The 11,787-nt window shown below is 47.8% G+C and overlaps 2 protein-coding genes across 2 annotated transcripts; one reads left to right on the top strand and one right to left on the bottom strand.

Annotated features, from left to right (window-relative positions):
* The first annotated feature begins 1,827 nt into the window (after positions 1 to 1,827).
* On the top strand, positions 1,828 to 6,953 carry bnip1b (BCL2 interacting protein 1b). The gene is made up of 6 exons (XM_060055885.1): positions 1,828 to 2,002; positions 2,632 to 2,724; positions 3,261 to 3,352; positions 3,901 to 4,008; positions 5,658 to 5,776; positions 6,224 to 6,953. The coding sequence occupies exons 1-6, from the start codon at positions 1,919 to 1,921 to the stop codon at positions 6,418 to 6,420; spliced, it is 693 nt and encodes a 230-aa protein (XP_059911868.1). The 5' UTR covers positions 1,828 to 1,918; the 3' UTR covers positions 6,421 to 6,953.
* A 73-nt stretch (positions 6,954 to 7,026) lies between these two features.
* On the bottom strand, positions 7,027 to 11,376 carry stc2b (stanniocalcin 2b). Its single transcript, XM_060055864.1, has 4 exons — positions 10,566 to 11,376; positions 9,790 to 9,932; positions 8,359 to 8,570; positions 7,027 to 7,912 (listed from the first exon to the last, which is right to left on the bottom strand). The coding sequence occupies exons 1-4, from the start codon at positions 10,687 to 10,689 to the stop codon at positions 7,612 to 7,614; spliced, it is 780 nt and encodes a 259-aa protein (XP_059911847.1). The 5' UTR covers positions 10,690 to 11,376; the 3' UTR covers positions 7,027 to 7,611.
* Between the last annotated feature and the right edge of the window lie 411 nt (positions 11,377 to 11,787).

Here is an 11,787-nt window from a genome sequence, read left to right as displayed (position 1 = left end):
AAACAGTTTGTAACGTGTGAACCAGTGGCTTCATGTCAGACAGTGACCAGAGAAAACAGGTCTATGGTGCAAAATTGGCAAACCTTGTGAAACTTTGGTATTTAGTCTATTGGCCTCTGGAGCCACATAGTGGCGCTCTTTCTCGCTTCAGCCTGCCTGAGCACATCGGGGAACATTGCAACAAGTTAGTGCCGTGGCCAGAAAAGTGGTTTTGTATTGGGTTAAGGCTGCCTCCATGGGGACATGGACTTGCAGTGGGCCTGCTTAGGGAGCTCCAGCAGTCAGCCAGTGTTCACTTAAGGCTGGTGGGCAGAGACCCCTTACCCCCCACTCCCACCACGCAAGGCATCATGGAGTTTTTAATATCCTCTTCTGCAGACAGATGCAATATGCATCCATAAATGACCTTCCCGGAGCAAAAGGCCTCTTCTATATCCACACACGTCCAACTCATTCACCACACTCTGCAAGTATTTACATTTACTTGCAGACTTTTCCAAAATGCATGGAACAGGAGACTGGAAACAGGCAAACAAATAACTATCCCTCTGGTAAGGTTTTGTTTCTTTTGGAAAAACATTGAACATGAAGAAGAAAGGAAATGTATTGAAACAGGAGGTGACCATGTGAGCCGTGCTGTTGAAGCTTCTGTCTGGTAGCCTTGTGGAGGGGACCAGAGGCATGGACCCGTCCACAGCCCTAGGTCTTTCCTCTGTCTGTGTAGGACGACTGTACTTCATTGCTAAGTGCTCTGTAATAGATCTCTTGGTGACAATAGTATCATTATTATTATTATACTTTCACAAGGAAATAAAACCTGCAGGACCTCCTGCTGAAACGTAAACTAACGCAATCCTCTCTTTAGCGACAACGTCTATATTTGTAGTTCACAATATATGCCTGTTCAGATAACTATATTGACAGTTGCTATATTTATGTTGTGTGATAAATGTTGTGCTGGGTTTGTACTTTTGTTCTAACTATAAACTTAGTTTTGGTTCTGTTTGTTCTTCCTTTGTAAGGCACTGCGTGTTAGGAAGCGCATGGGGAGTTTGGAGAGGGTGTGGTTAGGTCATTGTATTGGCTGTGACCAGAGCCTCCAGCTCTGGTGTCTGGCTGACATTAAGGGCCCAGGACATGTCGTGTTAATGTGCCTCTTTTATTTCTTTCACTCTCCATTTTTTTTCTTTTTATTAATCTTGGATTGATTTATGTCTTTTCTATGTCGTACCAGCCAGGAGTTGGTACCACTGCTTGTAACACCCTAGTCCCAAAATGTTCATTGTTTTTAATATCAAAGTAATAAATATATTACAAACCACAATCATTGCTGTTCTTGAGTCTTCTTATATCTGAGAATTAAGATGTGGGAATGTAAAGCAACTGAGTACCGTTCTACTGCCAGGTCTATACCACATGCAATTTGGGATTTAAGTAAATGGAATCCCATGTTTTATGGATCATTATATTTATTTTATCCATTAGCGACCATTGTACATTTTATATGCAAGTTCAACTTTTCTAGTTCAAATCAGTAGCCTAAGTCATAGTTTAAGTCAAAGGACTGAACATTAATTATGGTGGTTACTGATGTCCCCCCCTTCACGGTCAGCGTCTTTGAGCGTCTAGAAAAGCGCTAATACTATAGGCCTATATAAATTCAATGAAATATCATTAAACTTCGCTGAAATCAAAGTGGCCTAAAGTTTAAGCATAATTTTGAGCCTATAAATACGTATTTTTATCCAGAGAGTACATTGAAAGGAAATTAACAAAGAAGGAGGACAACTTGTTCCAAAAAGTATGGCCTACTTGTCCCGCTGATTCAGGTCCATGCGCTGGTTTCCTTGTTAGTGCGTCAGACAATAAACGCGTTTGGTGCGGATTGTCTCCACTGGGCTGCCGTAGAACAACAGAAATGGCGTCTTCCTCAGACGTACACGTCCGTATTTGTGGGCAAGAAATAATCAAATATGATCTTGAGATAAAGGCCATCATTCAGGTGAGGGTTTTCCTACCATATAGCGTGGGTTTGTTTGCCTTCTAAAACAGCATTTCCAACAATTATTGTTCTACCTTAAATATCTTGACATAAAGGTAATAAAGCATATATGTTAGAGATGTATGTAATATAGCATATTTATTAGAAATATCTAGATATATAAATAATACAGCATATTAGACATATATAGACATACCAGGTCATATAACATATATTAGAGAGAGAGAGAGAGAGAGGGTACAAGCTCCTTCATGAATAGCTTTGTGATATTTGGCATTACGACCTCTTTGTCGTTACGCCATGAGTTCACTATTCATGAAAGTAAGACATATCTGATTGTATTTAATGTCTGTAAACAGTCCATATTTGACTTTTATGATCTACTTTCGTTAGTCTCTTGTCGCAACATGTGCCAAATCGACGACATCTCGACGACTGTAGAATGACTGATATGGTGAATTTCTTCCTGTTGCATTGACATGCAGCGAGAGGGGATTCCTAAACCCTTCGCCAGCAATGAGCAATAACTCTCGATATTCCGAGTTGCTATCAACAAAACTTTGGGGCAATTCTTATTTTGTCATGCTGGATTAGTTGACAATACAACTATGTGTTTGTGTTACCTGTAGGACATCAGAGAGTGTCCTGGACCTCAGGCTTCTCTCCTTGAGTTCAACGCAAGAGTTAAAGAGAAGTTCAACCAGCTTCGGCACAGGATACAGGTGCGATCTGAAGAAGGTTTCACTGCTATGTTACCTCATGAAGGAGCTGCTGGTCAGTCTAGATGTTGTGTTGAATAGACTGGCAGGAAGTGGCCCTCAGCGTGGGGTGAAGAAATACAAGATGAACGCTGCTAAATTCCCTAAATTAAATAGTTTACGTCGCCGTTATGAAAGAATTCAAGAATCTTGGTGTCTGTCATCATTGAAAGTAAATCAAACCTTGATACGCAATACATAAACAATCCATTTAAGGATGTAACGAACCAAAATGAGTACATAATATTTGGTTTTATTTCAATAAATCGTTTTGAGCCCCTTTGTGACGGCCAACCTCAGTCATTATCCCATGGCCGCTCCGAGCTTGTCGACAGGGAGTAGTCCCCTGTCCCTCACCCCCAGTCAGGACACCTGAATCGCGTCATCTTTTTTTTTCGCGTCAGAGCTGCTATGCTAGCCACGGCCTCGGATTTGATAGATGAATGAGCTGTTGTATTATTTCAGCCAATAGGGAACGTGCATTGTTTTTCTGTGAGCAGGATTTGGAGCAAATGTCCAGGGAACAGGATAAGGAAACGGATAGACTGGCAATTCAGCTGGAAACTGAGAGCCAGCGCAAGCAGTTGCTAAGGTAGGCAAAGACTCCCATGGAGACGCGGCCATATGTTGCTCATCTTATTTTATGCGACCTATTTCTAGTGTTTACTCATGCATTACACCCAGCAATTTAAATGTTGAGTACTGACTCATATAAAAGGACAGGTGCTGTGAAAGGACCTTCACATAACAAATAACCATTTCTCAGCCATGTAGAATTGTATCCATTGGTACGTTTTTGATCAAATAAAATGTATGGGGTGCGTTTGCTTTAAACGTATAGTGACACCCCAGAGACAGCTGGCCTGTTTGTTTTCCTCTGGAGGCCAGACGGCTTCCTGCTCAACTAGCTATCACTAGCTATCACCGCTACACCATGGCCTCATTTGTCCTTTTCTATCCATTGAACTTAACTTAAACTTGTTATGCTACCATTATGTTTCTGGGAGGGGGGATCCTCACTGCGTTAGGGGGTGTCCTAGGAGGTGGCCTCTGAAGCCCTTAGTGTATTTGGAGAGCCTGAGTAGGTCAAAACAAGCTTCCATACCGAGTGTTGCATAGCAACAACTATTTGTTGTCCAGTAACCAGACGGCGTGGCGCAAGGCCAACCTGGCCTGCAAGCTGGCCATAGACAGCCTGGAGAAGGAGGAGCTGCTGGACCAGGGAGCCAGCGGCACCACCAGACAGCGGTAAGAGGACTCAAACACTCCTATAGACCAGGGGGCCAGCGGCACCACCAGACAGCGGTAAGAGGACTCAAACACTCCTATAGACCAGGGGGCCAGCGGCACCACCAGACACAGGGGAGAGGACTCAAACACTCCTATAGACCAGGGGGCCAGCGGCACCACCAGACAGCGGTAAGAGGACTCAAACACTCCTATAGACCAGGGGGCCAGCGGCACCACCAGACAGCGGCAAGAGGACTCAAACACTCCTATAGACCAGGGGGCCAGCGGCACCACCAGACAGCGGTAAGAGGACTCAAACACTCCTATAGACCAGGGGGCCAGCGGCACCACCAGACAGCGGTAGGAGGACTCAAACACTCCTATAGACCAGGGGGCCAGCGGCACCACCAGACAGCGGCAAGAGGACTCAAACACTCCTATAGACCAGGGGGCCAGCGGCACCACCAGACAGCGGTAAGAGGACTCAAACACTCCTATAGACCAGGGGGCCAGCGGCACCACCAGACACAGGGGAGGAGACTCGGTGGTGTAGTCTACGTGGTACGCAGGTATACGCCGTATACCCACTAGGAACGCTCCAGGATTTCCGTATACTATCCCACTTAAAAATGGGCACGGATAGGTATCAATCGTTTTGTGACAGAACTTTTACTTCAGTGTTCATTTTTCGCAAATACCGGTTGGGTATAACTGCAATGAAATACTTTTAGCAGGGGAAGTTATCTCCTACATTCACCGTTCATAAAATTCCCCCTGTGCGCCCGCGCTCTGCCCGCTTGCACACCGCCGCGCAGCAACCGCCCTGATAAGCGCCTCGCTGCCGGAGGGTTCAGCGCGCCGCCGCAGTTTAGACTAAACTGGTTTAGATAGAGGAGGAACTCGGCTGGTCAGGATGTGGCTGGCCTTTATTCTTTCCATCCCCATCTTTTCAAATCATTCTGCACAAAGGGTAGATTATATAAAGCCTTACTGATAACCCAAAGGGAGTATCTCCTCTAAGGGTAGATTATATAAAGCCTTACTGATAACCCAAAGGGAGTATCTCCTCTAAGGGTAGATTATATAAAGCCTTACTGATAACCCAAAGGGAGTATCTCCTCTAAGGGTAGATTATATAAAGCCTTACTGATAACCCAAAGGGAGTATCTCCTCTAAGGGTAGATTATATAAAGCCTTACTGATAACCCAAAGGGAGTATCTCCTCTAAGGGTAGATTATATAAAGCCTTACTGATAACCCAAAGGGAGTATCTCCTCTAAGGGTAGATTATATAAAGCCTTACTGATAACCCAAAGGGAGTATCTCCTCTAAGGGTAGATTATATAAAGCCTTACTGATAACCCAAAGGGAGTATCTCCTCTAAGGGTAGATTATATAAAGCCTTACTGATAACCCAAAGGGAGTATCTCCTCTAAGGAGAGTAACATGACAACGTTCACTGACCTGATGCTTACAGACTGTCCTGGAGGCAAATAAAGTGCTTTGCTACAGTGGATAAAGTGTGTGTGTGTGTGTGTGTGTGTGTGTGTGTGTGTGTGTGTGTGTGTGTGTGTGTGTGTGTGTGTGTGTGTGTGTGTGTGTGTGTGTGTGTGTGTGTGTGTGTGTGTGTGTGTGTGTGTGTGTGTGTGTGTGCGTGCATACACCAGGAAGGCGACCAAGGAGAGTCTGGTGCACACCAGCAGCGACATCACGGAGAGCCTGATGTCCATCAGCAGGATGATGGCGGAGCAGGTCCACCACAGTGAAGACACCGTGGGCTCTCTGGGTAAAGCCCTCCTGCTTCTGTTTCAGCCTCTTGCAGCACAAAGGAAGCCCCGCACTGACACTGCAGTGTAACCGCGCCAATGTTTTACGGAATCGTCACACATTTTTCCTTACTCTTGCTTTTACCCTTCGGTATTTGATATTATACCACCAGGTGTGAGTGGGCGTGTCCACCTAGATGTATGGTGGATGGATGGGCCACGTTTGCTACAGTCCACTGGGGAGGCTGGTAGCCTGATCGATCCAGCGTACATCTCGGTGGACACGCCCACTTGGAATGTCACTAAAACACAAGAAAAGGCCGATTTTTCCACCGACTTGTAATGGCTAATCCCACTGACACCTGGTGGTATACCATCACCCCTTTTAAAAAAATATTTTGACATCCCTTTTCATCACTCTTTTGCCCCTGCTCCCCTTCTTCCTGAACCCCTCCCTGGTCCTACAGTCACCTCCTCCAAGACGGTGCAGGAGACCAACGAGGAGTTCCGGAGCATGACCGGGACCATCCACCTGGGCCGCAAGCTGATCCTCAAGTACAACCGCCGCGAGCTCACGGACAAGCTCCTCATCTTCCTGGCGCTGGCGCTCTTCCTGGCCACCGTGCTCTACATCCTCAAGAAGAGACTCTTCCCCTTCCTCTAGCTAGCTAGCGACGCTGCCCCAGTTAGCCAACTGGGAATGCTAAGGGTAAGGGTTAGTTAACCCTTAGCTAGCTAACCCGGTGAGTGTTGGGTAGTTGGCTAGCTCACATTCACCGGGGTTGAAGAGCTAAGGGTTAGCTAAGGGTTAGCTAAGGGTTAGCTAGCTAACGCTGGCGGAGTCGATATGAATATAAAAGCCATCATGTTTCTGTCTCCCCACTTGAGAGGGCTGTGATCCCGCAAGTAGGGATTTCTGAAAGATTTAGAGGTTGTGAGTGAGAACGTCCTGGGCTACGAGCAGAGGTCCCCAGGGCGGATCCTGTCAGGTCGAATCCTCTCCATAGGTCTGCTTCAGTCTATTCACAGGTCTGTTACCCCTCCGGTGGGTTGTGTGCGTGGTAGCTCTGAGAGCAGGTCGGGTCAACAACAACTCTGTTACTTAGTGCCTTCTTTCAAGACGCCGCTTCTGCAACCACTTGGGAATTGCACACTCGTCTTGTGTTTACGCCTGAATAAAGTTGTCTACACTTTCAACCCGTTGACATCTTTTAATAATGTGTGTGTGTTTGTGCGTTTGTGTGTGTGGTGAATTCATTTGACTTAAGGATACAAGTTGAATCATTTTAATCCACATTTGATTTGTGTATGCATTCATGAAAGCATGACTTTAAAAAAAAGATTACTGGAAAAGTGTTCAATGTCAAAATCTGAATGATATTCAAATTACAATGGAAATGCTTTCAACAGTTTCAGGTAACAATCATTTTCACAGGCAAAACTGCTAGCTATAACTAATTGTGTGGGACATATAGTCATAAATAAAAAATAAAGAACTTAAATAGACATAGATTATATCTGCTGCCCCACCAGAAAGATGTCAATGTTCAAGATAATTTCCTAGTGTGTGTATGTTGGAAGTACAATATGGTGTGTGAGGTAGACGTGTTTATCTTTCAGTGAAGTCATTTGTATTTTAAAGAGAATAAACGGCTAGTTAACATCTCAAGATAATGCCACCTTCTATGCATTTATCTCCCATTCAATAGTCAATAGAGGTAGTAACTTCCGATATTACCAACCATCTGTAAAGTCATAAGTGCGTGACCTTTGGCTAACTGCACACTTGTTTGACTGTCTGTCTGTCTGTCTGTGCTGCCTTGGACCTGTCCGCCCACTTATTTCCCCCAATGTGTCAGGGTTCAGGATTAGGCAGCCCTGGACGGGTCTCAGCGTCACTCTGATTGGTGGAAGCGTTGTCGTCCTCCGCACCAGATCTGTGTGTGAGCTGCGTGATTGGCTGGGGCACGGTGCGAGGCGGTACGGTGGCGGGCTGCAGGGTGTGATCTGACTGGTTGAAGGGACAGGTGCTGCCGATGGCCGCGCACACTGACGAGCCCCACTGCTGGCTGCACTGTGCACGCAGCCTGCCGCTTACCCATGACCTCACTTCCTCTCCACAGCCCAACAGGAAGTTGACCAGCTCAACATATGGCCTGGTGGGACAAACACACAATCACTATCGACCCCCAGCACCAACAGGACTGAGATGCTGCCTGAGATGAAAGAAGAAACACAGCTGATGAGCAGGTCTCTCTGAAGGGGGTATTTGAAGTTACCTATAGATATCCCATGTTGTGTGTGGACCTGTGTGTGGGTATGTTTGGTGGTGTAGCTACAGTTACTTGTGTGTGCAGAGATGTGGTTGTGGGTGCGAATTGATGTGTATGTGCATGCGAGTGCTTGTGTTTGTGTATGTATGTCTGAATGATTGTGCGTGTGTATGCATGCGTATTTTTCATGTGGGTGTATGAATGTGTGTATGTGCGTGCAAGTGTGTTTGTACGTACGTGCGTGTGTATGTGCTTGTGTGTATGGTTCTGTGTATGTGCGTGCGTATGTGCTTGTGTGTGTGCGTGTGCGTGTGTGTGCATGCCCTCACCCCGGCGGGGTCAGCAGGTGGAAGTGCACCAGGTCCCCCACGGTGTGGGGGTGGTCCCGCAGCGCGAGGCAGAGCCGGTGCTTGGTGAAGCACTCCCTGAGCAGGGAGGACAGCATGGCGCCCACCGCGCCGCAGCGCCGGCTCACACAGCTGGAGCGCTGCCGGAGGCCCAGCGCCGCGCAGCGCAGGGCCTCCTTCACCAGCCACTTACCCTGGGAGTCACGCACAAGCACACGCACACGCACGCATGGACACACACACAAGCACACGCACGCATGGACACACACACACACAAGCACACGCACGCATGGACACACACAAGCACACGCACGCATGGACACACACAAGCACACGCACGCATGGACACACACACACAAGCACACGCACGCATGGAAACACACACACGCACGCATGGACACACACACACACACAAGCACACGCACGCATGGACACACACACACACAAGCACACGCACGCATGGAAACACACACACGCACGCATGGACACACACACACAAGCACACGCATGCATGGACACACACACACAAGCGCACGCACACACACGCACGCATGGACACACACCCACGTATGGACACACAAGCATGCACGCATACACATACACACGCACACGCACACAAGCACGCATGCACACCACAAACACACACAGCCCAGGTTTAGAAAGACACCGGAGGTATTATAGTTAATGAACAGAATAGCCTACCGATACCCCCAGGGGGAGGGGGGCGACAATACACACAGAACATGACGAAACAGGGGACTGAATGTAAGGGCTTTGGTTCCTTCTGCTACAGTGCAGTGGTCTGACTAACACTGTACTCCACAGTGCTACAGTGCAGTGGTCTGACTAACACTGTACTCCACAGTGCTACAGTGCAGTGGTCTGACTAACACTGTACTCCACAGTGCTACAGTGCAGTGGTCTGACTAACACTGTACTCCACAGTGCTACAGTGCAGTGGTCTGACTAACACTGTACTCCACAGTGCTACAGTGCAGTGGTCTGACTAACACTGTACTCCACAGTGCTACAGTGCAGTGGTCTGACTAACACTGTACTCCACAGTGCTACAGTGCAGTGGTCTGACTAACACTGTACTCCACAGTGCTACAGTGCAGTGGTCTGACTAACACTGTACTCCACAGTGCTACAGTGCAGTGGTCTGACTAACACTGTACTCCACAGTGCTACAGTGCAGTGGTCTGCATGTATTCCCAAAGCATGTTGCACGTCCTTTATTGGCATGTCCGCAAATGATCCGAAAATGTGCACACACACAGCACACACACAAACACACGTACCTAACCCAGGCTTTCAAATCTCATCTCCAGGTGCACAATATAGACACATTGAAGAAGTCTGCCCAGAGGTCCGACAACGTGAACATTCCAGATGTTCGGCACAGTGTCCCACCTGCGAGTCGTAGCTTCCCGCGTTGTGCAGCAGGGTGTGGCAGATGTGGTGGAGGCCTTGGATCTCACACGAGTTGTTGCTGAAACACTGAAAGGTGGCGCAGCCAACATCACCTGAACTTATCAGACAATTCTGGATCTCCGCTGGAGGAAAATAAATAGGTGAAAATACAAAATATAGAGGACTAGTAGTTTACTTTTGTTTGATTGTGAAATAATTTTTCATTTAATTTTCAACATAACTTTGTTATTCATCATAACCCGTTGTTATTGTAGCAGATAAGTTCTAAAAACAACAGTTCGTTGCATTTAAATGTAACCTATTTCAAACCTGACGTCTTCCGATGGACTTTGGTTGCGAGAATGTGCGCAGTAGTCACCTTGAAGCACTGATCACTCTTTCTTAACTGTTCTTTTAAGATTACGGACGTGAACTGAGATTTTATAGTTCTGTGGGCTCAACGCACGCTTCGGAGCACATGGCGCACGGGGCAGAGAGGCAACAGAGTCTCTGATGCGGAGACAAGGGGCGCGATGTGCTGGACGGGACCGAGAGGAGCGCACTGAATTACGGGACAGCAAACAGAACAGGAGAACCGCCACCGGTAGGTAGCGGGGAGGGTTTACTCTCCGCTCGGGTCCTGGTCGGTAGACGATAAGAGGACACAGAGGATATGTAGATATGGTCCCTGAATTCAGGGAGCCAAAATGGAAACTGTCCGCACCACAATTTGACATACCAATAGGACTGATGCTCACTGGTTCAGTTAGGCCTACCTGTGTTCTGCAAGGAGAGGCGCCGTTTACGGGGGTTGAGGCGCTTCTCGTGGGGTTCCACCGGTTCCACCATCAGCACCTGTTGGCAGACCGCCAGCAGGAGAAGTAAGACTAGTAGGGACATTTCGATGCAGCAGTCAAACTCGTAGAATATCTCCGGAACCGCGGTGGTAGTAGCTGTGTCTTCGCGACGATGACCTAGTGCTGATAAGTTTGCATGCAGTGTGAATGCGCGTCAGAACTTCACACACTGGGCGATAAACCGCTGCGCGCTCGTGACTGAGGCGAGACGCAAGCTGTGTGGACCAATCGGCGGGCAGACCTGCATCAGAGGTACACAACCGAAAACAGTTTAGTATTTTACTTAATGATAGAGAGACGAACGTAGCATAATGCGTTTCTTTCTGCATCAGGTTCGATTCAATTATTATTATTTCGTGTTGTATCCACACACACACACACACACACACACACACACACACACACACACACACACACACACACACACACACACACACACACACACCGAAGGTGAACTGTGTGACCTCTGATGTGTGTCGCTGATATGACCCCCGATGTCAGAGCGTTCCTTTGGTCTGCGTGTGGTGGTTCTGATTGGTTCTACAACGGTGTCATGAGGGATGACAGGAGGTCAACTGGCCTCTTACTATGAGCCCAAACAAAAGTATTTGTTTTTTATGAAGCTGTCTTAGGAAATGTTCCCTGTTTGCATATGGCCGGGGACAGGGGGTCAACGTGTGTCGCTAGGCTCCGACCGATATTCAAAGGCTGTGGGTTTGTTCATGTTCTCAATGTTTTGATGACAAGTTCCCCACCCCCCCCCCCCAACCCTTTATCTTTGTCCACTCTTATCTTTCTCATCCTGCTTCAAAACAACACACCATGGCTTCCCCCACCTCAGCCACCTACACAATGACCCTTGACCCCTTTAAAAAACATTGAACCCTGGACATGGCGGCCCCCTAGGGGGGCCCAGTGCCTGCTGAACATGGCGGGGCCCTGGGGGGGCCCAGTGCCTGCTGAACATGGCGGGGCCCTGGGGGGGCCCAGCGCCTGCTGAACATGGCGGGGCCCAGCGCCTGCTGAACATGGCGGGGCCCCAGCAGCATGGGCCCCCAGTGCAGTGTAAACATCTGGGGATGCTCTGCCCTCTTGTACTCTCTGCCCCTTAAAACCACCCCCATGTACGCACAACAGCTTT

This window comes from Gadus macrocephalus, chromosome 7 (assembly GCF_031168955.1).
Source record: "Gadus macrocephalus chromosome 7, ASM3116895v1".
Classification (NCBI taxonomy): domain Eukaryota; kingdom Metazoa; phylum Chordata; class Actinopteri; order Gadiformes; family Gadidae; genus Gadus; species Gadus macrocephalus.
Note: the sequence above shows the minus strand (reverse complement) of the source record. Positions and strands in the feature narration are given on the sequence as shown.

Coding starts and splice junctions, on each gene's coding strand:
- bnip1b (XM_060055885.1), top strand. CDS start 1,919: ATGGCGTCTTCCTCAGACGTACACGTCCGTATTTGTGGGCAAGAAATA. Junction 2,003..2,631: donor AGATAAAGGCCATCATTCAG/GTGAGGGTTTTC, acceptor TGTTACCTGTAG/GACATCAGAGAGTGTCCTGG. Junction 2,725..3,260: donor AGCTTCGGCACAGGATACAG/GTGCGATCTGAA, acceptor TTCTGTGAGCAG/GATTTGGAGCAAATGTCCAG.
- stc2b (XM_060055864.1), bottom strand. CDS start 10,689: ATGTCCCTACTAGTCTTACTTCTCCTGCTGGCGGTCTGCCAACAGGTG. Junction 9,933..10,565: donor CCTCTCCTTGCAGAACACAG/GTAGGCCTAACT, acceptor ATTTTCCTCCAG/CGGAGATCCAGAATTGTCTG. Junction 8,571..9,789: donor CGGGAAGCTACGACTCGCAG/GTGGGACACTGT, acceptor CGTGACTCCCAG/GGTAAGTGGCTGGTGAAGGA.